This window comes from Mobula hypostoma, chromosome 12 (assembly GCF_963921235.1).
Source record: "Mobula hypostoma chromosome 12, sMobHyp1.1, whole genome shotgun sequence".
NCBI lineage: Eukaryota > Metazoa > Chordata > Chondrichthyes > Myliobatiformes > Myliobatidae > Mobula > Mobula hypostoma.
This window is the reverse complement of record NC_086108.1, coordinates 42,390,743-42,415,869: the sequence shown is the minus strand read 5'-3', so window position 1 is coordinate 42,415,869 and position 25,127 is coordinate 42,390,743. Positions and strand designations below refer to the sequence as shown.

At 39.0% G+C, this 25,127-nt stretch overlaps 1 protein-coding gene across 1 annotated transcript in view; it reads right to left on the bottom strand.

Moving 5' to 3' along the window:
- wdr47a (WD repeat domain 47a) overlaps nt 1–25,127 on the bottom strand; it is a 57,700-nt gene that overhangs the window by 16,026 nt on the left and 16,547 nt on the right. The window contains exons 2-9 of the mRNA XM_063063906.1: nt 21,195–21,373; nt 18,583–18,666; nt 14,698–14,782; nt 11,809–12,611; nt 6,699–6,831; nt 4,989–5,167; nt 1,766–2,011; nt 830–914 (exon numbers count right to left, since the gene is read on the bottom strand). Coding sequence (XP_062919976.1) covers nt 830–914; nt 1,766–2,011; nt 4,989–5,167; nt 6,699–6,831; nt 11,809–12,611; nt 14,698–14,782; nt 18,583–18,666; nt 21,195–21,352 — 1,773 coding nt within the window. The 5' untranslated portion in view covers nt 21,353–21,373. The remainder of the gene's footprint in view (nt 1–829; nt 915–1,765; nt 2,012–4,988; nt 5,168–6,698; nt 6,832–11,808; nt 12,612–14,697; nt 14,783–18,582; nt 18,667–21,194; nt 21,374–25,127) is intronic.

Here is a 25,127-nt window from a genome sequence, read left to right as displayed (position 1 = left end):
ACCCAACCCTCTGACTGCTTTGTTTGGCATTGTTGGAGGAAATGATTTTACTCTTAAGCTGAATTATTTGCATATTTTGGCTTTTATTTCTCTTCTAGCCAGAAGAGTTTTGTTGCTTAAATGGAAAGATGCCACTCCACCTACTCATGCCCATTGGTTGATTGATGTTATGTCATGTTTAAATCTAGAGAAGATTAGGTGTTCTATTTCTATAGCTAGACAAGATTTTTTCACATTATGGGGACCTTTTTGGAACTACTTTCACAATCTTCGACTTGTTCAGCAATGATGATGGCCATTATATGTTTGAATTTATGACTATATGTCAGAGATTTTTTTCCTTTTCTTTTAACCAAACAGCTTTCTTTTAATGTTTTCTTCTCTCTTTTTTTTTCTATTTTGTTATGGGGTTTTGATTTTGCTTTAGATTAGAATAATATGTACCTTTTCAATATTATGGTTAATTTACAATACATAGTTATGGGGAAATTCAATCTTGTTTCTGTTTCCATAATACCATAATGTATTTTGTATTCGTCTATACAAGTAATTAATAAAAATATTGAAAAAGAAAAAAGGTATCTTGGAAACAAAAGAACCCAATAAGAAGCAGCAGTTCTCAGAGAAAAGTGGGAAACAGAAGGATTACCATAAATTCTAAAGCTACAAAAATCTATTAGTAAACAAAAAAGTTTAGGGAAGTGTTTGGATTATAAATGTGTAATTGCTTCTGTGAACAATTTGCTAATGAGAGAATCTTGTTAGCCTATAATACATAGCAGGAACCAACAAATTCTACCATTAATCAAACTACACAAATGAACTGCACCTCTTCATTCTTTGTTCCACTGACAGAAACGTTTTCTGCCATCGGTGGACTTACTGCAAGATCTGTTGAAGCAGGAGAATCTGTCCTATATTTAAAAAAAACAAACAAAATGTTTTAGTTAATTACATTAGAGCCTGGCTACATAATAGCATTAGCCTGATGGGGCATATCTACATATACTGGGTTTATATCATTTCTAAGTTTCGGTAGAAGATTCTGGTTTGAGTTGAGTGAAATCATTTTGTGTCATCCTGTACTAGCTCAGTGTGGTTTAGCATGAGCAACACAATTAGAAAACAGCCAGGAAACAGTGTCAATTTCAAGTTTGATTTTCTAATCGGCAAGATATTGAATGGAGAACATTATTAGCCCTGAGAACACTTTCCTGAGAATTCCTCCTCCTTCACTCCATCCTTCTGTAGTTCTTTTGTATATATGATCACATTCAGGTGACCCCACATTATGGACGTTCGGGTAACGGACATTTGTCCTTACAGATTAACAGATCATCACCCAAAATTAGAGATGTGGGATAAAATTCATTTGTACCAAATTTATATTGGGAAGGGGGTGAAAAAATAAATACACAATGCAGGTGTTATGCAAAACCCTAATACAGCCTACTTTTGGGAATGCAACCTTCTTGTAATGTGGGGGGTCCACCTGTATAGTTTAAAAATAATGTTATCATGCACATTAAGGGGCAATTGTGATGTACAAGAGTTAATCAGCTGGAATAGCAGTTAAGTTAGTTCATATGAATCCAACACTTTTAAGATCAATAATGTGACTATTCTTCTAGTTATGGCAAGATGATAGGGAAAGAACATATTAACATCCAATATGCGATGATACAAATCCTCTCATTTTACATTCTCAGCAATTGCCAGTTTAAAAATCAACATTTATTCCACAGCAACAACCTAAACATCTTACTTAGAAAAGAATGAAGATGCCTCGTTATGAGGAAATGCATTTCCTGTGTTGGATTTAATTGGAGTACTTGTGCTGTTAGGTAGTCCTGAACTTTGCTGACGAACTTCAAGAGGTGTTACTGAATTGGTAGCTGAAGAGTCATTTTGTGCACTTGGCTGGTTTCCTTTACATTGTTGATTAGGAGACTGTGCCTCTGTGCTAACGCTGTCCATTCCTAGATTCAATTCTTCCAATTTTTGCATTGATCTGAATAAAAAAAACAAATTTAAGTTCCTCGGGGTCAATATCACAAATGACCTGACTTGGTCCAACCAAACAGAGTCCACTGCCAAGAAGGCCACCAGCGCCTTTACTTCCTGAGAAAACTAAAGAAATTTGGCCTGTCCCCTAAAACCCTCACAAATTTTTGTAGATGTACCGTAGAAAGCGTTCTTCTAGGGTGCATCACAACCTGGTATGGAAGTTGTCCTGTCCAAGACCGGAAGAAGCTGCAGAAGATCGTGAACACGGCGCAGCACATCACACAAACCAATCTTCTGTCCTTGGACTTTACACCACACGCTGTCGAAGCAGTGCTGCCAGGATAATCAAGGACATGACCCACCCAGCCAACACACTTTTCGTCCCTCTTCCCTCCGGGAGAAGGCTCAGGAGCTTGAAGACTTATATGGCCAGATTTGGGACCAGCTTCTTTCCAACTGTGATAAGACTGCTGAACGGATCCTGACCCGGATCTGGGCCGTACCCTCCAAATATCTGGACCTGCCTCTCGGTTTTTTTACACTACCTTACTTTCCATTTTTCTATTTTCTATTTATGATTTATAATTTAAATTTTTAATATTTACTATCGATTTGTAATCCAGGGAGCGGAAAGCGCAGAATCAAATATCGCTGTGATGATTGTACGTTCTACTATCAATTGTTTGGCAACAATAAAGTATAAATTAAATCACGCCATTAACACCACCAAATAATACAGCAATCTAAGCAAAACTCTATTATATACATTTATTAAATCTCATTTATAGCTCTTCTTTAAAAAGATGTTCACAAGATATTCTCAGGAACAAATAGACCAAAATACCTGTGTGTGCTTAAACTGATTATTCTCAAGAGGGTAAGAAAAATAAGTTTGTACCAGCAACACTCATAAAAGTTGCTGGTGAACGCAGCAGGCCAAGCAGCATCTGTAGGAAGAGGTGCAGTCGACGTTTCAGGCCGAGACCCTTCGTCAGGACTAACTGAAGGAAGAGTGAGTAAGGGATTTGAAAGTTGGAGGGGGAGGGGGAGATCTAAAATGATAGGAGAAGACAGGAGGGGGAGGGATGGAGCCAAGAGCTGGACAGGTGATAGGCAAAAGGGATACGAGAGGATCATGGGACAGGAGGTCCAGGAAGAAAGACGGGGGCGGGGGGGGACCAGAGGATGGGCAAGGGGTATATTCAGAGGGACAGAGGGAGAAAAAGGAGAGTGAGAGAAAGAATGTGTGTATAAAAATAAGTAACAGATGGGGTATGAGGGGGAGGTGGGGCATTAGCGGAAGTTAGAGAAGTCGATGTTCATGCCATCAGGTTGGAGGCTACCTAGATGGAATATAAGGTGTTGTTCCTCCAACCTAAGTGTGGCTTCATCTTTACAGTAGAGGAGGCCGTGGATAGACATGTCAGAATGGGAATGGGATGTGGAATTAAAATATGTGGCCACTGGGAGATCCTGCTTTCTCTGGCGGACAGAGCGTAGGTGTTCAGCAAAGCGGTCTCCCATTCTGCGTCGGGTCTCGCCAATATATAAAAGGCCACATCGGGAGCACCGGACGCAGTATATCACCCCAGCCGACTCACAGCCGAGACAGCGTGAGAAGAGGAGTAGTCCAGATAGCTGTGACAGTCAGTAGGCTTATAGTAGACATCAGTGGATAAGCTGTCTCCAGAAACAGAGACAGAAAGATCTAGAAAGGGGAGGGAGGTGTCAGAAATGGACCAGGTAAACTTGAGGGCAGGGTGAAAGTTGGAGGCAAAGTTAATAAAGTCATTCTAGGACAAGGGAGATGTCTTCCTTTTTTAAAGAAAGGGGCTTCCCTTCCTCCACTATCGACTCTGCTCTTAAACGCATCTCCCCCATTTCACGTACATCTGCTCTCACTCCATCCTCCCGCCACCCCACTCGGAATAGGGTTCCCCTGGTCCTCACCTACCACCCCACCAGCCTCCGGGTCCAACATATTATTCTCCGTAACTTCCGCCACCTCCAATGGGATCCCACCACTAAGCACATCTTTCGCTCCCCCACCCCTCTGCATTCCGCAGGGATCGCTCTCTACGCGACTCCCTTGTCCATTCGTCCCCCCCATCCCTCCCCACTGATCTCCCTCCTAGCACTTATCCGTGTAAGCGGAACAAGTGCTACACATGCCCTTACACTTCCTCCCTTACCACCATTCAGGGCCCCAAACAGTCCTTCCAGGTGAGGCAACACTTCACCTGTGAGTCGGCTGGGGTGATATACTGCGTCCGGTACTCCCGATGTGGCCTTTTATATAATGGCGAGACCCGACGCAGACTGGGAGACCGCTTTGCTGAACACCTACGCTCTGTCCGCCAGAGAAAGCAGGATCTCCCAGTGGCCACACATTTTAATTCCACCTGACATGTCTATCCACGGCCTCCTCTACTGTAAAGATGAAGCCACACTCAGGTTGGAGGAACAACACCTTATATTCCGTCTGGGTAGCCTCCAACCTGATGGCATGAACATCGACTTCCCTAACTTCCGCTAATGCCCCACCTCCCCCTCGTACCCCATCTGTTACTTAATTTTATACACACATTCTTTCTCTCACTCTCCTTTTTCTCCCTCTGAATATACCCCTTGCCCATCCTCTGGTTTCCCCCCCCCTTGTCTTTCTTCCTGGACCTCCTGTCCCATGATCCTCTTGTATCCCTTTTGCCTATCACTTGTCCAGCTCTTGGCTCCATCCCTCCCCCTCCTGTCTTCTCCTATCATTTTGGATCTCTCCCTCCCCCTCCAACTTTCAAATCCCTTACTCACTCTTCCTTCAGTTAGTCCTGACGAAGGGTCTCGGCCTGAAACGTCGCCTGCACCTCTTCCTAGAGATGCTGCCTGGCCTGCTGCGTTCACCAGCAACTTTTATGTGTGCTGCTTGAATTTCCAGCATCTGCAGAATTCCTGTTGTTTAAGTTTGTTCCAGAGTTGTAACTTACTTGCTGAGAAACTGCTCTGTAAGGTTCTGTTGCTGGCCTGCTCCATCTTCTTCATTGACTCCACCTTCCATTAACATCTGCTGGTATAGTTGCCTTTGTTGCTCCTTTTGCTCCAAATGCTGTTGGTAGCGCATTCGCTGTCGACAGTACTCCTGAAATTGATCTGTAGATTCCCTCAGCTAAGATTAAACAAAATTATATCTGAAAATATTTGGATTTATTATAATCCTGGCTTTAACTGAAATTTAGTTTTCTATTTCAATCAAATCAGTATAATCGTGTGAAATTTTTGAGCTGTGCAGTGATTCTGCCAAGTAATTTATCTTGTAGCTTTCAAGTTTATTGTTAAAGGCATATGCACACAGGGTATAAATGACACAAATCAGATTTTTTAAACCACATTCAATACCATTGCTAATTCCATTCTACTTAAGAATTCAGAGGTAATTGAAGATCAGAAAACATAATCCGTAAGAAGTACTGGATCATTAATCTTCAAGCCAATGGGTACCTAAGAACAGCTACAGACAAAAAATTAATATTTATGAACAGTTTTGAATGTGATCTATTTTTCTGTAAAGCATTATCTGCCAGATTGCAGATGATAATCAACAGAAGCAATAAGGTTTGCAAGTTCTAAATTTCAGACCCTAATATATAGTCCAAAACACATACAACAATTCTGTCTACTGAGACTCTTGAAATATAAGAAATAAAATATTGTTAGAAGATATTTTTAATATACATGCCAATACTTGAGCTTTTAAAACATGAATATTTTAAGACAAATAACAGTTATAGACATTTTGAACTATTTTACCTTCAAAATTGAATTAAAAGACATGTCTTTTACTGACCACATGTACACAGTGAAACGAGTTGACAATGTCGTTCTCAGAAACAAGTTAATATTATGGAAAACAGATTTATGACTAATTCGGGCTTAGCTTCCTGATTTAGGCTCTTAATAGAGGTAGTTTTTCCTCTATCAAGAATGCTTAGAAGTACTTATGAAAATCACCTGAGTCTCAAATATCATTCCTCAGAAAAGAAAATCAACAAACTTCACATTGATTAAAACCAGAAACAAAAATGGGAAGGCCATCTATTCACAAAGTGGCTTGCATTTCTGATTCAAGCATGACATATTTTTGTCAAAATATTGAAGATGATCCTCAAAAATTGTATATTTGATAATCAAAAAGGGAAATGTTGCAAAATGTCAGTTTTTTTAGTCACCTGTTTAAACATGGTAATAGAGAAAAAGATACAAAGCTTCATAAATCCATTTAAGCTGTCTGAGTCATTGCACTATTACCCACCAACATTCCAGATAAAAATAATGTGAACTCTCATGGCAGCAGCTTCTAAATGAACACTGTTTTGGGGTTGAATCTATGGATAGTACACTTGAAGTGGGATTATTGGTCTATAGTTTCAAACGTGACAAAATCTGCAGATGCTGAAAATCCAAGGCAACGCACATAAAATGCTGGAGAAATTCAGCAGGTCAGGCAGCATCTACGGCAATGAATGAACAGCCGACATTTCGGGCCAAGACTTTTTATTGGGACTACTTGCTCTGGTTCTATGCAAACTTTTCATCTTTTGATCCATTCCAAATTGGCTTCACAGGATTTAAAAACATTTTTCTGTGAAAATATGGTAGCTTTGTAAGACTGAAAACAATACTCAAAATTTGATTCTTACCTCATTCTTCTCCACTTTTGGGGTTGCTGAATTTGGTGTAGCACCTATTGAATTGCATAGTGATGCTTCATCCTGAATTGAAGTTTCACCACTACCAGTTGAATGTTGAACCCTTGGCACTGGGGAATCTGTCCTGATAACATACGGTGCAAAGTTAGCAAGAAAATGAAAACGTAGCTTATTAAGCAAAATAGTTACCTCAAGGGAAGACAACTAGGAAACAGAATTATTCTCTTTTGATATATAGACTGCATATTGCACAAATTTTTCATATCATGTGGATGAGAACGTAATTTTAAAAAGTTCCCCTAATCTTCAAGGTGATTTGACAATGAAGCATGCACAGATGCTTGCAGAATCACATAAACGGCCATGCTATTTTGCAGCTAAACTCAGTGCAATCATCAAAAATCAGTGAATTGATTATAATAGTTTGTAAGTACCCAAGGTTTAAATACATATTAATTTGAAAGTAATGCTGTCTGAATAAAATACAAGGTATTTTAAATGGGATGGTATACCATAATTATTGCTGAGTAAACTCACAGTAAGACTCATGTGAATTGCAATTCACCAAAGCATTACTTAAAAAAAACAAGCGTGAAATGTCAACATCTATGTTAACCTTGTTTGCGTCTTTCTTTTACACTGAACTATCCTTATCTATCAATTAAAACTACTTCTTTACTTTTCTGACATGATTCAGAGTTCTTCAAGTTCTGCTAATCAGACGGTTTTGAGGGCTTAAGCTGCAGCTAAGCTGTTTTGGTTATGTTCAATGAGGTTCTCTTTAACATATGGGCAAAGACTGTTTCTACAAAAACTGCTAGGATAATGGGCAATATGACCATAGTACTCTGATAAAGGCAGCCACTGAAAGCAGCATAGTTACAGAATCAGATATGATAGTCAAGAAAGCAGATACTCTATAGCCAAAGAAAGAAATAACGAAACGCTCTATTTTATGGCAGGGTCAAGAACATTTATTTGTGCCTTCAAACTTAGTCTAGGAGAGGGAGGATACCATTGTCGTCATCCACATAGAGAATTAATATAATTAAACTTAAGGTTAAATATCTGCTAGGGTCAAAACTACCATGCAGAACATCACAGTTAATTACCAGATTTTCATAAGACTTTTGTTATAGACTTGTGGAAACAGGGCAAGAATTTCACTTGGAATAGCTGAAAAAGTCATAGAGCAGTACATTGCTAGCACATGAGTGCTACAAGTTTAGAAGGTGCCAATAAGAATATCTGGAATTTGTAGAATTTTCTTGTAACTGTCTGGGTTTCCCCCAGATACTCTTATTGTCACCTGCATATCAAAATCATAATCATTGTTATGTTAATTAGCTGTGATAAATTGCATCTAGTGTAGGTGGAAGGAAGAAGAATGTGGGTGTAACGGGCATGTGTAAGAAAATAGGTTACAGAGAAGTAAGAGGAGGGAATGAGATTGCTCTGATAGCTCGCTTAGATTCAGCCAGCTGAATAACCTCCTATGTTGGAAGGAAATGTGAAAACATAAAAATGTTATAATCTCCAAATAAATGAGACTGGAACCATTGCCCCAGGAAATCTAATTACTAGACCTAAAGGCAGGAAGCATTATATTTACAAAGCTAAGAATAGAAATAACTTCCAAGAGAGACTAACGTCAAGACAATATATTGTAGCTATGTAGTTATATGTTGGACTTTATTTAAAATCTGACAGGGCAATATGATAATTTAGCAAGGTAAGTTTACAATGTCCAAATTGGGAAAATAGTAGTCTTAAATGACAAATTTTAAAATGTTAATACTTTTCAAAACATGGCCTTAAAGCGGTGTATATAAAGATGTTTTTAGGCAACTTAGTTTATCTCCTACCAACAGGTAGATTGTGTAAATCAAAAGGCCATCACTGTAAGAGATTAATCTTCATATTTTGCCCACTGTTTGGTAGACAAACTTTAAAGATGACAATCCAGAGCAGTAACTTGTATAATTAAACAGGAAATATGCTATTTTAGGTCCCGCTTTCTGTAAACTTGTTAATTCATCACAGTAAAGCATCCTCTGGGGAAGAGTAAACATAAGATGATGACAATCTTAGAATGAGGAAGAAGTTAAATTAATCCATTTATAAAAGACATGAGGGAAAGGTAGCTGGAATTTTAAAAAATCTGAAAAAAGTTAAATAATGGAAAAATTCAAGATACTCCACCAGAATACTTTCCGTTAGAAATCAGAGATCAATGGGAAATCTGAAACACCTCTGGCTCACTGAAGATTTCAATACTATTAGATTAAAAAGTTGCCAAGTGGAAATAAGAAGTCAAAGTGTTTTACAATGATAGACTCATTATTGACCTTGCTTTCTTAGTTGTTCACAAACTATATTATTTATTTAGTTAAAACTACAAACCTAGATATGACTTTTCAGAAAAAAAAACTTATTTTCCTTTAGTAACACAAAATACTAAGCTTAGATGCAATTAAAGCAAGCAATTACTAAGACAAACTAATTATTGCAAAGGCATTGCTGTCAAAGGGCCATACTACAATCGTACAGGCCTTTCATTGATAAAATGAATATTTTCCTTAGGTTAAATAGGTAGTTATACTGTGATGAGAAGCAAATGCAGATTGTTTTTCCATTTAGTGAGTTGTGAATTGCTGTAATTATATTCTCCTGAAATTTGTGGATGGGCAGAAAATGAATACAGGTGTCCCCCGCTTTTCGAACGTTCGGTTTACAAAACTTCACTGTTACGAAAGACCTACATTAGTACCCTGTTTTCGCTTTCAGGTGTTTTCATTGTTACGAAAAAAAAATTCAGCGCGCGATAAAAGGCAGCGCGCCCCGATCAGCCACTCTCCCCCGGATTTGGAATGGCATTGCTTGAACACGTGCCTGTGAGCAGCCGTTTGCAAGATGAGTCCTAAGGTATCGGAAAAGCCTGAAAGAGCTCGTAAGGGTGTTACACTTACGGTAAAACTAGACAAAATTAAGCGTTTTGATCGTGGTGAACGAAGTAAGGACAACGTGAGTTTGGCTTGTGGAAGTTGACGAAGATGATGTTTTGGCATCTCATCACCAAGAACTGACAGATGAAGAGCTGATGCAATTGGAAGAAAAAAGGCTAACAATCGAAACCGAATGAGTAATGATAAAGTACGACTTTAATTTTGAAAGGGTACGTCGGTTTAGGAGATATTTGCAGGATGGTTTGAGTCCTTACTAAAGAACTGTGTGATAGAAAAATACGCGTGGCTCAGCAGTCAAGCAAGCCTTCCACATCAGCCACAGCAGATGACGAACCTCGACCTTCGACATCGAGGCGGGCAGTCATAGGAGAAGATGAGCTGCCTGCCCTAATGGAAACAGGTGACGAGATGACACCCCAGTGTCCCACCACCCCAACCCCCAGGCCACGGACAGATACCGATTCGTGGAGAATGCAAAGGTAGCCCGGAGGCACACAGCACATCTTTAAGAAAAAAGCCGAAATAAACATGCTAATTAATTAGGTGCTGCCGACACGTAACTGTTGGCCCAGATCAGAGATGACGCAGTCGGAAATCGGCACTGATCTGGGCCAACAATTACGGGCGGCACCTAATTATTAGCATGCTTGTTTCGGCTTTTTCTTAAAGATGTGCTGTGTACCTTCTGGCTACCGCTGGACCCCTGCATGCTTTGCGGATCGGTATCGGTTGGTGGCCCAGAGGGTGGGGGCCACTGCACCACCCAGCCTGCGACGACTCAGTCTAACACACCATCATCAGTCTGCTCGGCGCTGTCCCGATTCCGGTAAGTGATACTACACTGTATACACATTATTTCTACTTTATATAGGCTGTGTATTTTTAGGTGTTATTTGGTATGATTTGGCAGCTTCATAGCTTAAAGGTTACTGGAGAGAGTGTCCTTGCCAACAGCGCTCGCGTGAGATTTTCTGCTGACGGCGCTTGCGTGAGATCTTCGCTACGGAGGACAGTTCAGAAATGATTGTGGAAAAGTATTTCTACTTTATATAGGCTGTGTATTTATCATATCATTCCTGCTTTTACTATATGTTACTGCTATTTTAGGTTTTATGTGTTATTTGGCATGATTTGGTAGGTTATTTTTGGGTCTGCGAACACTCACAAAATTTTCCCATATAAATAAATGGTAATTGCTTCTTCGCTTTACGACATTTCGGCTTACAAACCGTTTCATAGGAACGCTCTACCTTCGGATGGCGGGGGAAACCTGTATGTTTAAAATGGAAATAAATAGATTTTTGGACTCAAAGAAAATCAACGTATACAGGGAGGGACAGAAACGTGAATGAATTCAAGGATCACAAACGATCTAACTGAATGGCATGACTCACTCTGTCTCTCTCTTTAAATCTTACAGACCAATAAGGAAACCTATGGTTTAATTTTGCCTCCAAGCAATCATCTGTTGGTGAACATATTGATTTGCCCCTATTTAACAAGCAGTAGCAGTGCACTGATGTGCAGAACCAAAATTATATTTAGGCACTTGGAACAAAACTGATTGTGGGCCAAAGAACTCAATTATCAAAAACAGGAAGATCAAGAACTTAAATAAGCGTATATCCTATTATAGTAAACTATAAATATTTCTATAGCTTTATAGTCTAAGTTGAGAAAGAAGAACAAGGAAACAGGACAAAGCAAGCAAATTTGGGAACAACTGGTAAATTTGAAAAAATTAGGGATGACAATTTATTTTTTGCCAGATATATCTTTTTACGGGGAGAGAAAGTGAGAATAAAGATGCTAAAGGATTAAAGCACCACCTTCAATCACATTAAATTTGTGATCCTTACTAAAACCAACCTAGATTAAATGTCACTATTCATTACTCAAATGCAGATTTTTCACCTTGAGTAAGTATTTACTCTTCATTTCTCAAATGCTTGGCTAGGAACATTATTTTAACTGCTCACATAAGAAATTTCTAATTGTATATAATAGAGAGCATAAAAACATCCAATTTCTATGGTCTGCTCTGAACTTTAACAGCATAATTGTAGACACATCACGATATATAACACCTTTTACCAAATAAATAATGATTTGAATTAATTCAGAATTAAACTAACCTTTCCGGTGATTCCTCATATATGCTGTGACAATCTGTGTTTTCCAGCAAGAGACTTCTGGAAAGGTTTTGTGTTCCAGGATAATGAAAATTAGCAAATGAATGAGACATTGGAGAACTTCTGTTAACTAAATCGGCATTACGTTTCTCTTGACTAGTCAGTCCATAAGAGAGCCCATCCAATGCAGGGTTCAAGGAACGTGACATGTATGCATCAGCAGACTGTGGTCTCCTCATTGGAGATGATGGATAAGGAGACAATTTATTAATTAGAGGTGTTAAAATATCTGTGTATGATGACCTTGTGGGCTTCACAAGTTTATCTGTATGGATATTCAAAACCTTCTGTTCAAAGGCACATGAGAAAGTATTGGGTGACAAATTTTGAAGCCATGAGAGAAGACTCAAATCAAGATCATCACATCCATTTCCACAGAGTAAATCAATTCCAAGCAGTACTTCACTCTCACTGATCTCTTCACCAGTGGCTCTACTCTGACAAAATTCTACACATGACTCATATAGTAAACCTTTAATGATCAGTTGAAATAGTCTGTTATTACTGGCTTTGAAACCAGCTTCACTCAGCTTTCTGTCAGCAGGGATGAACTCTGCCACCATAACACAGGCCTCGTCAAAGCACTGGACACGAGCAGTGCTGGGGTTCCAATCCTTAAATTCTGCATGGTTTGTTAACCGAGGAAGGGTAAGCAATAAGCAGAGTTTGCTGTAGTCTTCCTTGGAGGGACAATATTCCTCTAATGCATGGAGACACTTCACAGCCTCTTGCATTGTATATTCCAGCTGCAACAAAGAATGTTCCAGATATGGTATTTTAATACAAATCTATCTTAGTTTATAACATTTAACTTGAAATTTACCATTAGAAGCAATATTCTTCTCAATAGAAGTACAAACTACAATGGGAAAAACATTCCATATATAATGTCCACCTGGAAATCACCTCCACAAAAGATTAAAGGCTTCAGAAAAATGCATGAACCAGCTAGCAATGTTTACCCAATTTGTTACCGTACAAATTAGAAGCTGCAGATCAAATTTTATGAGGTAAAAGAGATTTCAGAATAAGCTACATACTAGTATAATCCTTACCATGTTGTACAGGAATTGAGAAAGCATTTACTCAGAACTTTTTCCTGAGGCTTTTGTTAAATAAGAAATTTAACCTACAGTTATTATTTGTTTTACATCAGATGAAAAATATTAATAGTTAAATTTGAAAATCAGATGTCATGATAGTTAATTAATGGGCAATGATGTATATACGTACTCTGACTCTGTAGAAATTTCTTGCAGGGTTCATGTTATTTAAGAATATGTTCCTTTGTCACAATAAAAACAAAGTCATGAAATCATAACAGAGCTTTAAAAAAGCTCCAATAGTACATTAGAAACTAACCAATCTGTAAAAACATCTTTATAAAGACCAGATACTACAAGTACTTTGCGTGTAACGTGCTGTAAGGTTTCACAGCTAATGTAATGGCCTTTCTGTAATGTTTCACTGCTAAGGTAATGGTTTCTCTGCAGCAGCAATGTTTGAGTTATGACTAGAGATAACGGAGGCTTTGGGACATTTGCTATCCAATGAGAGGCACGTTGTTCTTTCTTGTGGGATGGGGAGCAGGAAATTTGCAGTCTTTTGTCGGCGAGAGATGAAGAGAGAATACGCGAATGGAAAGAGTTGGTAGACTAGCAGGTGGAGTGGACTCGGAGCGACGCTCAGAGGAGATCGATGGGGATCAAATGGACGAATCCATGCACTCCAATGTGCACATCAGACTGTTTGATTAAAATGGGCCCTTTTTCTATTTTTTCTTTACTAACCCTATAGTCAGATTACAATTTATAAAGTTCAATCATTTAATTGCATACGGTGTTCTGTCTGATATTTTGCAGTTCGGAATTGTAACCGGACAACACATCATGCAGCATCGACACAAACGAGATTTCTCAGTTTGGCTGGGCCAGAGGCCGTCTTCCCCTAGACAAATGCATGCTGGCCGAACCTGAGGGTTACATGCGTAATATGGATTTAATTGTCAAGCACTTAAACTTACCTTACAGAACAATGCATTAGAACAGCAAATTCAATGGTTTAAGTCAGCAGTCCCCAACCACCGGGCCGCAAAACATGTGCTACCGGGCCGCGAGGAAACAATATGAGTCAGATTCACTTTTCCTCATTCCGTCATGCACCGTTGAACTTGAACATAGGGTTGCCAACTGTCCCGTATTTGCCGGGACATCCCATATATTGGGCTAAATTGGTTTGTCCCATATTTCCCCCGCTAAGGTAGAGCGTTCCTATGAAACCTTTCGTGTCGAAATGGCGTGAAGCGAAGAAGCAATTACCATTAATTTATATGGGAGAAATTTTTGAGTGTTCCCAGACCCAAAAAATAAACTACAAAGTCATGCCAAATAACACATAAAACTGAAAATAAATAACACTAACATATAGTAAAAGCAGGAATGATATGATAAATACACAGCCTATATAAAGGAGAAATAACGTATCTACAGTACAGTCAGGAAGATGAAGGCAGAACCAATTTGTGGGGGGAAAAAAATTGGCACGTATGCGCATGCGTACACAGGTGCCTGCGCAAGGCTTCATGGTCATGGTAGTCTTTCATGGGGTAAAGCGTCCGGGGATTTGACTAATACTTTTGTCCCTTATTTGGGAGTGAGAAAGTTGGCAACCCTAACTGTAAAAGACATGTGGAGGTGAGTTTAACCCTACTGAACAACACACCCCATCTCCCCCTCCCCCCCCCCTCCGGTCGGCCGTTCCGCAAGAATATTGTCAATATTAAACCAGTCCGTGGTGCAAAAAAGATTGGGGACCCCTGGTTTAAGTACTTACATGTTGAGGCTCATCATCTGCTGACACTGCATTGTTGACACACAAGGCCTCCAAAAACTTTTGTTTCAATATAATGTACCGGAACCTGGAAAAGCAGATTAATATCATTAACCGATTTTATACTCTTTTAACAGGTTAAACACAAGTACCAGGGTATTCTCACAACAAACAGAAAGATCTCCTTGAAATCTGTTCACAAATAAGACATACAGGACATTAATAGATTACGATTTTTGCACAGTTCTTTTAAATAGAAAAGAAAAAATATAGATACAAAAAATCTAAAATTAAAACAGGAAAAGCTGGGAATACACCCGTTGAATGGTCTCTGATCCAAAACCTTAATTCTTTCTCTTTCTAAAGATGTTGCATGACTCATTGAGTATCTCCAGTATTTTTATATTTATTTTACTTTTAAACTCTAGCTATGATTTTTCTAATAAGAAATATTTAAAGTTGTGAAATTCATAGCACATAGTTCAACTTGTAAATAGGCTTCTCAACTTGACTGCAACACACATAAAAGTTGCTGGTGAATGCAGCAGGCCAGGCAGCATCTCTAGGAAGAGGTACAGTCAACATTTTGGGCCAAGACCCTTTGTCAGGACTAACTGAAAAAAGAGCTAGTAAGAGATTTGAAAGTGGGGGGGGGGAGGGGGAGATCCGAAATGATAGGAGAAGATGGGGGGTGGGGGGGGGGAGATGGAGCCAGGAGCTGGACAGGTGATTGGCAAAAGGGATATGAGAGGATCATGGGACAGGAGGCCTAGGGAGAAAGAAAAGGGGGAGGGGGGAAAACCAGAGGATGGGCAAGGGGTATAGTGAGGGGGACAGAGGGAGAAAAGGAGAGAGAGAAAAAGAATGTGTGTATATAAACTCCTTTTTCTCCCTCTCTCCAGCTCTTGGCTCCATCCCTCCCCCTCCTGCCTTCTCCTATCATTTCAGATCTCCCCCTCCCCCTCCCACTTTCAAATCTCTTACTAGCTCTTCCTTCAGTTAGTCCTGACGAAGGGTCTCGGCCCGAAACGTCAACTGTACCTCTTCCTAGAGGTGCTGCCTGGCCTGCTGCGTTCACCAGCACTTTTATGTGTGCTACTTGAAATACCAGCATCTGCAGATTTCCTCGTGTTTGCATTCTCAACTTGACTATTAGTCTGACACCCACATACAGTATTCTCACAGCATCAAAGGAATTAAACATTTCCAAGATGGAAACTGCAGTTGCAATTGACGTTTACTGATAAAATACAAAATTGTAACCATATACAATGCAACAATTCAGTCTATTATTAAATACTTTTCTCTTCAAAATTAACACAGCAGTTTAAACATTTGGCAGCAGCATGTACTAATTATATCAAAAGCAGCACAGTTTTAAAAATTTTCATCTGTGATCATTTAAAAGAAAAAAGCCCAGAAAAACATTTCATTGAAGCTCTGAAGAGTAATCATTAAAATTGTTCCACAAATGGCAGTCAACAGAAACCAGAGAGGAGACACAGTGGTGACAATATGACAGAGGAACCCGCTGTTGGATTTGCATGGAGGCTCAGGACAGGGGTTAGCAATTAAAAATGGAAAAATGGTAGATACATTAACCTGACAGGAGATATTGAAGGAATCAGACCGCCTTGCTGGTGTAAGGTCATCACAAAGCTACTGGGACCTACAGTTGCAAGAAAAAGTTGGTAAACCCTTTGCAATTACCTAGTTTTCTGCGTTAATTACTCATAAAATGTGGTCTGATCTTCATCTAAGTCACAATAATAGACAAACACAATCTGTCTAAATAATATACAAACAATTGTACTTTGCATCAATACTGAGTACTCCATTTGAACAATCACAGTCTAAGTAAAAAGTAAGTATGTGAACCTCTGAGGCATTATCTTCTACAAAAGCTATTTAGAGTCAGGTGTCCTAAACAATGAGATGAGATTGGAGGTGTGAGATGTAGAGGTACCCTGCCCTATCAAAAAGACACACAATCTCAGGTTACTGAAAGAGCCCGCTCTTCTCAAGAAAGATCTGTTTATCTGCACCATGCCTCAATCAAAACAACTTTCAGAGGACTTTAGAAGAAGAATTGTAAAGATACATCAGTCTACTGTAGGAGAAATTGTCTACAAAGGGAGGAAATTCAGTACTGTTGCTACTCTCCCTCGGAGTGGGCAGCCTACAAAGATCAGACCAAGAGCACAACGTGCAATGCTGAAGGAGGTGAAAAAGAACCCAAGGATAACAGCAAAAGACCTGCAGAAATCTCTAGAACTTGCTAGAGTCCCTGTTCATGACTCCAATATAAGAAAAACCTGGAAAGACACAGAGGAAATCACTGCTCTCCAAAAAAAAACATTGCTGCATGTATCAACTTTGCAAAAGATGTTCCACAATGCCTTTGGGACGATGTTCAGAGGGCAGATGAGACAAAAATTAAACTTTTTGGCACAAATGCATACTACTATGTTTGGAGGAAAAAAGGCACTGCACACCAACACCAAAACCTCATCTCAACTGTGAAGCATGGTGGAAGGAGCAACGTGGTTTGGGGCTGCTTTGCTCCCTCAGGGTCTGGACAGCTTGCAAATGTCCAGGGAACATTGAATTCAAAATTGTATCAGGACATTTTACAGGAGAATGTCAGTGTAACAGTCCATCACCTGAAGCTTAATAGTAGTTGGATAAGGCACAAGACAATGATCCAAAACATGAGAATAAATCAACAACAGAATGGTTTAAAAAGAAGATAATTCAAACTTTGGAATATCCAGATCTTAACCAAATTGAAATGCTGTGGCCTGAAGAGGGCTGTTCATGCAAGGTATCCCAGAAATATTGAAGCACTTCAACAGTTTTGCATGGAGGAATGGTCTAAAATTCCTCCTTGCTTTTGTGCAAGTCTGATCAGCAGCTACAGTAAATATTTGGTGGAGGTTATTGCTGGAAGGAAGTTTTACCAGTTATTAAATACAAGGGTTCACATACTTTTTTCCAGCCTGAACTATGAATGATTAAATAATGTGTTCAATGAAAACATGAAAAGTACAATTGTCTGTGTGTTATTATTAGGCAAATTGTGTTTGCCTATTATTGTGACTTAGATGAAGAGCAGACGACGTTTTATGGGTAATTAATGCAGAAAATCAGGTAACTGCAAAGGGTTCACAAACTATTTCTTGCAACTGTACTTCCAGAGCTGATAAGGCAGTGCACTGGATCAACCTTTCCCAACCCAAGCTGTGAATGGGAGCCAATTACCCTCAGTTTCTGGCCTGTCAGTGCACATGAAGTTATACTCACTCCTAGATTTTCAGTTCAGAATGATGCAAGTTTGAGAAAAGACAGCACTGGTTTTTAATAGAAACTTTAAGCAACATTATTTAGAACTGTAGAAAATACATCTGAAAAAGGTAGTCAAGGCTGTTTTTTTTTTAAGTTTAAAGTTTCCCCTTCACTTCTAAGAAAGAAATTTGCCTGCTGACTTATTGAAATTACTATAAACTAAAATTCAAATACTTTTTCAGTGCTGTCTGCCTTATTTGCAACTGAGCTGCAATATTTTTGAAGTTCTTCCAGCAGATTTAATAAATTTCAAATGATTAGTTATATAAATGCAACGGAAGTGTAACTTGTTGCCTTGGTAACCAATTTCCCTATCCATCTCTTCATTTAAGAGAGAAAAGAGCAATCACTGGATGCATCCCAAAAAGAGCAGTTGACTTAAACCAGAAAGCAGACTAATAGAAGGTGTAGACACAAGAGACTGCAAATGTGGAACCCTCAATCAACAAGGTCTGAGCTGCATCTGTGGGGGATGGGGATGGGGTGTGTATGGAATTATCAATGTATGGGAGGTGAACAGTAGTATGGAAAAGAAAAATTCACCTTTTTCCATCGAATTTTTCCATGCACTCCAGAGGCTGAATGAATTGAAGCACTTCATCCCAATGGCCATCAAGCACTAGCTGCCTACAAAATAAGATTTTAAAAAGTGAAGTACTATACTAAATATATTCAGATGGCATAACCAAACTAATGTTTTCTCATCTAACTAAACCAAGAACCCAGTGCATACATCAACTTATTGAACTAAAATTTTTGTCACATAACTTACTTTTCCTATCCTTGCATTTTAGGTGATGTAGCAAAAGTAGACAGGGAATTGTTTTAAGACTGTACAATAGTACTTGATCTAACAGGTCAGTATATTTGTACTGCTGGAGTCTCAGATCATCTTGACCAGGATGGTTCTAACATAGATCTGTGTAGACATTAACTGGAGCTCACCACAAACTGATATTAAAACCGTATAGTGTTAAGAATGACTGGTTTCTGTGCTCATGCATGATTAAACATTGTTTATGTTTTAACAAGCAAAAGGATTGCACTTGGTTACTTTGTTTGCTTCAGTTAAACAGGTAACAGTTCAGCACAAATAACAGTATTGTATCCACCACTATAGAAACATTTCATAATCAATATCTTCAGCATTGGGCAGAAAGGGATAACCTGGCTTAATTGGCTATTCTACATTATCTACAACAGAAGGGAAACAGGGCTCTGATGTGTCTCTAAATCGTTGGAGAGTCATTAAATCAAACCCTTTTTTTAGAAAGACAAAACATTTCTTCTACACCATAATCTTATTCCAAAATAAATGTATGATAATTGCATACTAGCTAGATTTATTGCAAGGCTCATCCCAATATATTTGTGCTTGTGTGTGATGTTACCTAATTGCGTGGAATGTCCTTTGTTGCCTATTTTGATTAAATCAATACATGAAAACTATCTTTTTCCAATAACTTTACCAATCATTTTTTTTAATATGAACTTGCAGCATTAACGTGCAAAAGATGAATAAAATGGACCAACAGATGTTTATGTTTAACTTTCTGTGGGCAAAATAACAGCCAGCTGACACTCACTTTCATCATACTAGTTAATTTGACATTTAAGTGATCTTTGAACATCAGTGCTGGAGTTCTAAATTTTAAAAGGGGAAAATAGTATGTGAAGTCATAATTTAACACCTTCATGAGAAAAAAAATGACTGATAGGTACCAACATATGATGAGAAGATACAGCAAAACTTTACTCATCCAACACCCTAAGACTTTGGTTCAAAGTTCAAAATTCAATGTAAGTTTAATATCAAAGTACACATAGATCACCATATACTGTGGGTGGTCACAGTAAATACAAGAAACACAACAGAATCAATAAAAGACTGTATCCAACAGGACGAACAAACAACCAATGTGCAAAAGACAACAAACTGTGCAAATACAAAAAGAAAGAAATAAACAATAAGTAGAGACATGAGATGGAGCATCCTTAGGTTGTGGGAACAGTTCAGTGATGGGGAGAGTGAAGTTGACTGAAACTATACCCCCGGTTCAAGAGTCTGATGGTTGAGCAGTAATAACTGCTCCTTAACCTGATGGTGTGGGTCCTGATGGCAGCAGCAAGAACAGAGCTTGTCCTGGATGATGGGGGTCCTTGATGATGGATGCTGCTTTCCTGTGACAGCTCTCTGTGTACATGTGCTCAATAATGGGGAAGGCTTTGCTTGTGATGGACTAGGTTATGTTGGACTAAGTTCTTCCAGACCGGTTGGCTATTACCCCTATAAATATCCAATGCACTTTTAGTTCACTTTAAAACCAAATACTTACAAAATGGTATAACAAAATTTCCAGCAAACTCAGTACGCATGGAGCACAAGAACTAGTGTTCCAGTCAGAAAGACTCGCGAACCATAGGGATTTTCAACTAATTAGATACTGAATTATCAAGGTTTTCTGCATTCGGAGCAGAACAGAATCTGATAATTTCATGGCACAAGGTGGCATAAAGGATGTTACTGGAAAGAATTCAGTTAAGCAAATTATCAGTGATGATTTGTGGTCACATTTGAATCAATTCATATGGAACATTTCCAGGAAATTATTCTTCACTGCTGAGTATTTCCAGGAGGTTTTATGAATTAAATTAATTTAGATACAGTACTTCTAAATATCGAGTTCAGGGTGATAAGAGCAAACCATTTTTTGAACAACGCATAAGATGAATTTGGGCAATGTGAACATAGTGTATATAATGCATACAAAAACAAAACCCCAACAAAGATGTTCCCAACTCAGCACAAAAAAAAAGCTCTCTAAATAATCAATCCTTGAACATGCGCAGGCTAGAAAACTTAAGTAAAAACTGCAAGAAAGGAGCCAACTGTTTCAGGGCAATGATATGAGTAGAACTGAATGATACTCATAAAATAAGTATTTTTAAACGTCATTTAATAAAGAAAGGTGCAAGAAAATATCAACAGTGGATGAAGCACACAGGAAAGGATTGATTAAATAATAAATGATGATACAAAGCAGAGTGAAATGAAATGTACAAAAAATTTGATTCAGAAAGTGTATAAATGGTTTTGTTTTTTGAATGTTACTTCATTTACAATGTAAAATAAAGTTCTAAACTAAACCACATACCTGAGAAAAAGCATGTCGTCTGAATAGAGTCCATTTATGACACCACTCTCTTTCTCAAGAGACAGCATGCTAATATGGAGTTTCCTTGAATTAAGAAAATCCAAGATTAGCTTGATTATTTCTGCCTCTTTAACATTGATAGTCTCCTCGGCTGTCATGATTACAGTCTCCAAAGGGACCTATAAATAAAGCATATAATTTAAAGTTTTTATAAGTTTTACTGTACTTCACCAAAATTAAGCTACATGTTTTATTCAGTCTTTAACTCATAATTCCCAAGATTGTCTCTCAATTTCTCAAGCACATCCAAATTTGAATGTGAAAGTTCAACATATTTGCTGCAACCCCCCAAAGAATATCATCATAGCTCTTAAAATATCTTGCTTATTCACAAGCATGTCATGAAACTGTATTTCCAATTATGTTACATTTAATGTCATTTATGATTGAACAATAAACACAATTCTCTCTTTCTCAGCAGAGGACACTTATAAGACTTCAGCCTTCATTGGCATTCATACATCACTGAGCTTAGAAAATCCGAAGTATATTATAATGGGTTGAAGTGCTACGGATGATCTATTCTGCCCAGCAAATTCCTGCTAAATTGTTTCTGTTTGCCTTAATTCACTGTGTGAACATTAGAAACATGATTATTAACTGATCTAATCATGTTCTTAGAAAAGCATTTCTGTGTTACAACAATAAAATTTGTAAGATCTGAATTTGTTCTGCCTTTCAATCTTGGGTTTTTTATTCCACAACCCTTTTCTCCTGCCTTCTCCCTGCAACCCTTAACCCCTTAATCAAGAATCGATCAATCTCTGCCTTAAACATACCCAATGACTTGGCCCCTACAGATCTCCGTGGCAATGAAATCAAGAGATTCATCACCAGCTGGCGGGAAAAAATTCTCCTCATCTCAGATTCAAAGGAACATCACTTTGTTCTGATGCTGTGCCCTGGGATTTTAGACTCTCTAATGAAAATATCCTCTTCACATCCACTCTATCCAGGCCTTTCAGTATCTGAAATATTTGTCTTAGCAGCTGAAAGTGTTAATGATGTATGCAATGTTCTGTCCAATGATGATACCTAAAATATTCCTGAGACGGACTATCATGCCATTATCACTTCACTTCCATGGGACCATGCTACACACAAATCAAAGCTATATTTCCTACAATAAAACTAGATTAAAAATAATTCCTACAATAACACAGGAATCAGGAATGAGAATTGCCCATATAACCATTTGAGCCTATTCTGTCATTCATCAAAAATCATGGCTGATTTTCTTTCTAAATACTATATTCCTGCATATCCTTTGATTCCTTTTACATCCAGAAATCTATCCATCAGTTTTAAATGGGCTCAATGAATAAGTCCCCACAGTTATTTGGGATAGAAAATTACAAAGATTCAGCACAGTTTGAAGAATTCTGGTATACTTCATATTCTGAACCCACTCCCCACAGTTCCAGACTCTTCAGCTAGAAAAATGTCGATTTTGCAATGACACTGGCATGCCCAGGAATTTTTTATTTAAGTTCCAATGGGATCTAAATGCAGACCTAGTCTATTCATTCCCTCTTCCTATGGCAACACTGCCAACCCTAGGCCGGCTGGTGGCGCAGTGGCATCAGCGCCGGACTAGGCTCCCGAGTTCGAATCCAAGTCGGGCCACACTAGCCACTCGGCCTCGTAAAAAAAAAAGGGTCGAATCAGGAACATTCATATCGTGACCCGGTTAATCTGAAAGGAGACCAATCCTGACACTATGTGCCAGACAAGAATAGCTGACTGTCTGGTGTGACACGCTAGGAAGGACTGCCAATGTGATGAATTGCCACACCACTCCCTTTATGGCAAGTATATCTTTTTCTCAATTAAGACCACCAAAAGTGTGCACAATATACTGCTACCAAGTTTCATGCCTTAATTGTGTTCTCAGGAATGAGAACACTAAAAGGAATCAAAACTAAAATAAAGCATTATAACATACAGTAATGTGTATTTGACAATGTCGCATTGCTGGGAATCTAAGGCCAACTCTTGCTCTTCCCACTACTGCAATGGGAATTTGCTTTATTCCTTGCCCTCCAGTGGCAGTTCTGCATCAAAGAATCACACATTGTTCATAATGGAGAAGCTGCCTGAAGATGTTGGGCAAGCTGTGTTGGTCTCTAATGCCAAGCCCTGGCTGGTATGGTGAGTGTGGGCCACTGTAGGGAAACCACAGTGACTGCTGCACAAGTGAACACAATGCCCTGACTCTGCAAGCTCAAATTCCTGGAACCATTAGAGCTTTTCGCAGAGAAATTCTGTGCTGGTGACAGCTATCTCCATCACACATAACCAGAGATGAAGCTGAAGGGTCTGTTAGCACATGAAGCAGATGCTGCCAATATGCTGTGCCTGCTAAGATGGAGCTGAGCACCTCTTTGCAATGCTAACAATCACACCACACACCTGAGCCAACCCAACACTATCACCAGTTGTATCTCCACAGAAAACTATGACATTTATTGTTGCAACAACATAAATGATGGGTGGAGGTTGACTCCAGGTACCCCTCACAGACAACAGACAATAGGTGGAGTAGGCCATTCAGACCTTCGAGCCAGCATCGCCATTCACTGTGATCATGGCTGATCATCCACAATCAGTACCCTTTTCCTGCCCTCTCCACAGTATCCATGGGTTTGCAGCAGATGCTTGGAAAAGCAGGTACAGGCCAACAGACCTCTTTATTAAAGTACTTGAGGAGTACGTATCGAGTGCAGCTTGTTTTGATTATTATATTTTTATTAAGATACTATAATATCTTGTATATTTTCACTATAGGACCAAGAACATTAATACAAATTAGCACTCAAGAGGGTAGTGGTTAGGAAGGTACCAAGATTTTGCCTAGGCCCTAGATAAGTGCTTAAATGACTACCGCCCTATCATCAACCAACAACTACTCACATCTAGGGTGATGAAGTGCTTTGAGAGGTTAGTCATGGCTAGAATCAACTCCTGCCTAAGCATGGACCTGGACTAGCTGCAATTTGCCTATTGCCACAATTGGTCCACCTTGGATGCCACTCTCTACTCAGCCTTGGATTATCTGCACAATAGCAATCCCTACATAAGGCTACTGTTAATTGATTACATTTCAGCGTTCATACCCTCAATATTGATCAACAAGCTCTAAAACTTGATCTCTGTATCTCCCTCTGCAAATGGATCCTTGACTTCCTCATCGGGAGACCACAGTCAGCGTGGATCTGAAATAACATCTCCTTCTCACTGAAAATTAACACTGTACCTCAAAGCAAGTGTGCTTAGCCCACTGTTTTACTGTCTCTAAACCCACAACTGGGTGGCTATCCTTAGCTCAAATGCCATCTATAAATTTGTCAATGACACAATCATTGTTGACAAAATTTCAGATGGTGACAAGGAGGTATACATGTGAGATATATCAGTCAGCTGAGTGGTGTTGCAACTACAAACTTGCACTCAATGTCAGTTAGACCAAGGAATTGATTGTGAACTTCAGAATGAGGAAGTCGAGGAAACACATACCAGTCCTCATAGAAGGATCAGTAATGGAAAGGGTAAGCAGTTTTAAGTTCCTGGATGTCAATGTCTCTAAAAATTTATCCTAGTTCTAACATATTGATGCAATTACAAAGAAGATATGACAGCAGCTATATTTTATTAGGAGTTTGAGACTTGGTATGTCACCAAAGACTCTCACAAATTTCTACACATGTACCGTGAAGAGCATTCTGACCAGTTGCATCACTGTCTGGTACGGAGGAGCCACTGCACAGGATTGGAAAAAGCTGCAAAAAGTTGCAAACTCAGTTAGCTCCATCATGGGCACTAGCTTCCCAAGCACTGAGGACATTTTCAAAAGGTGATGCCTCATAAAGGAAG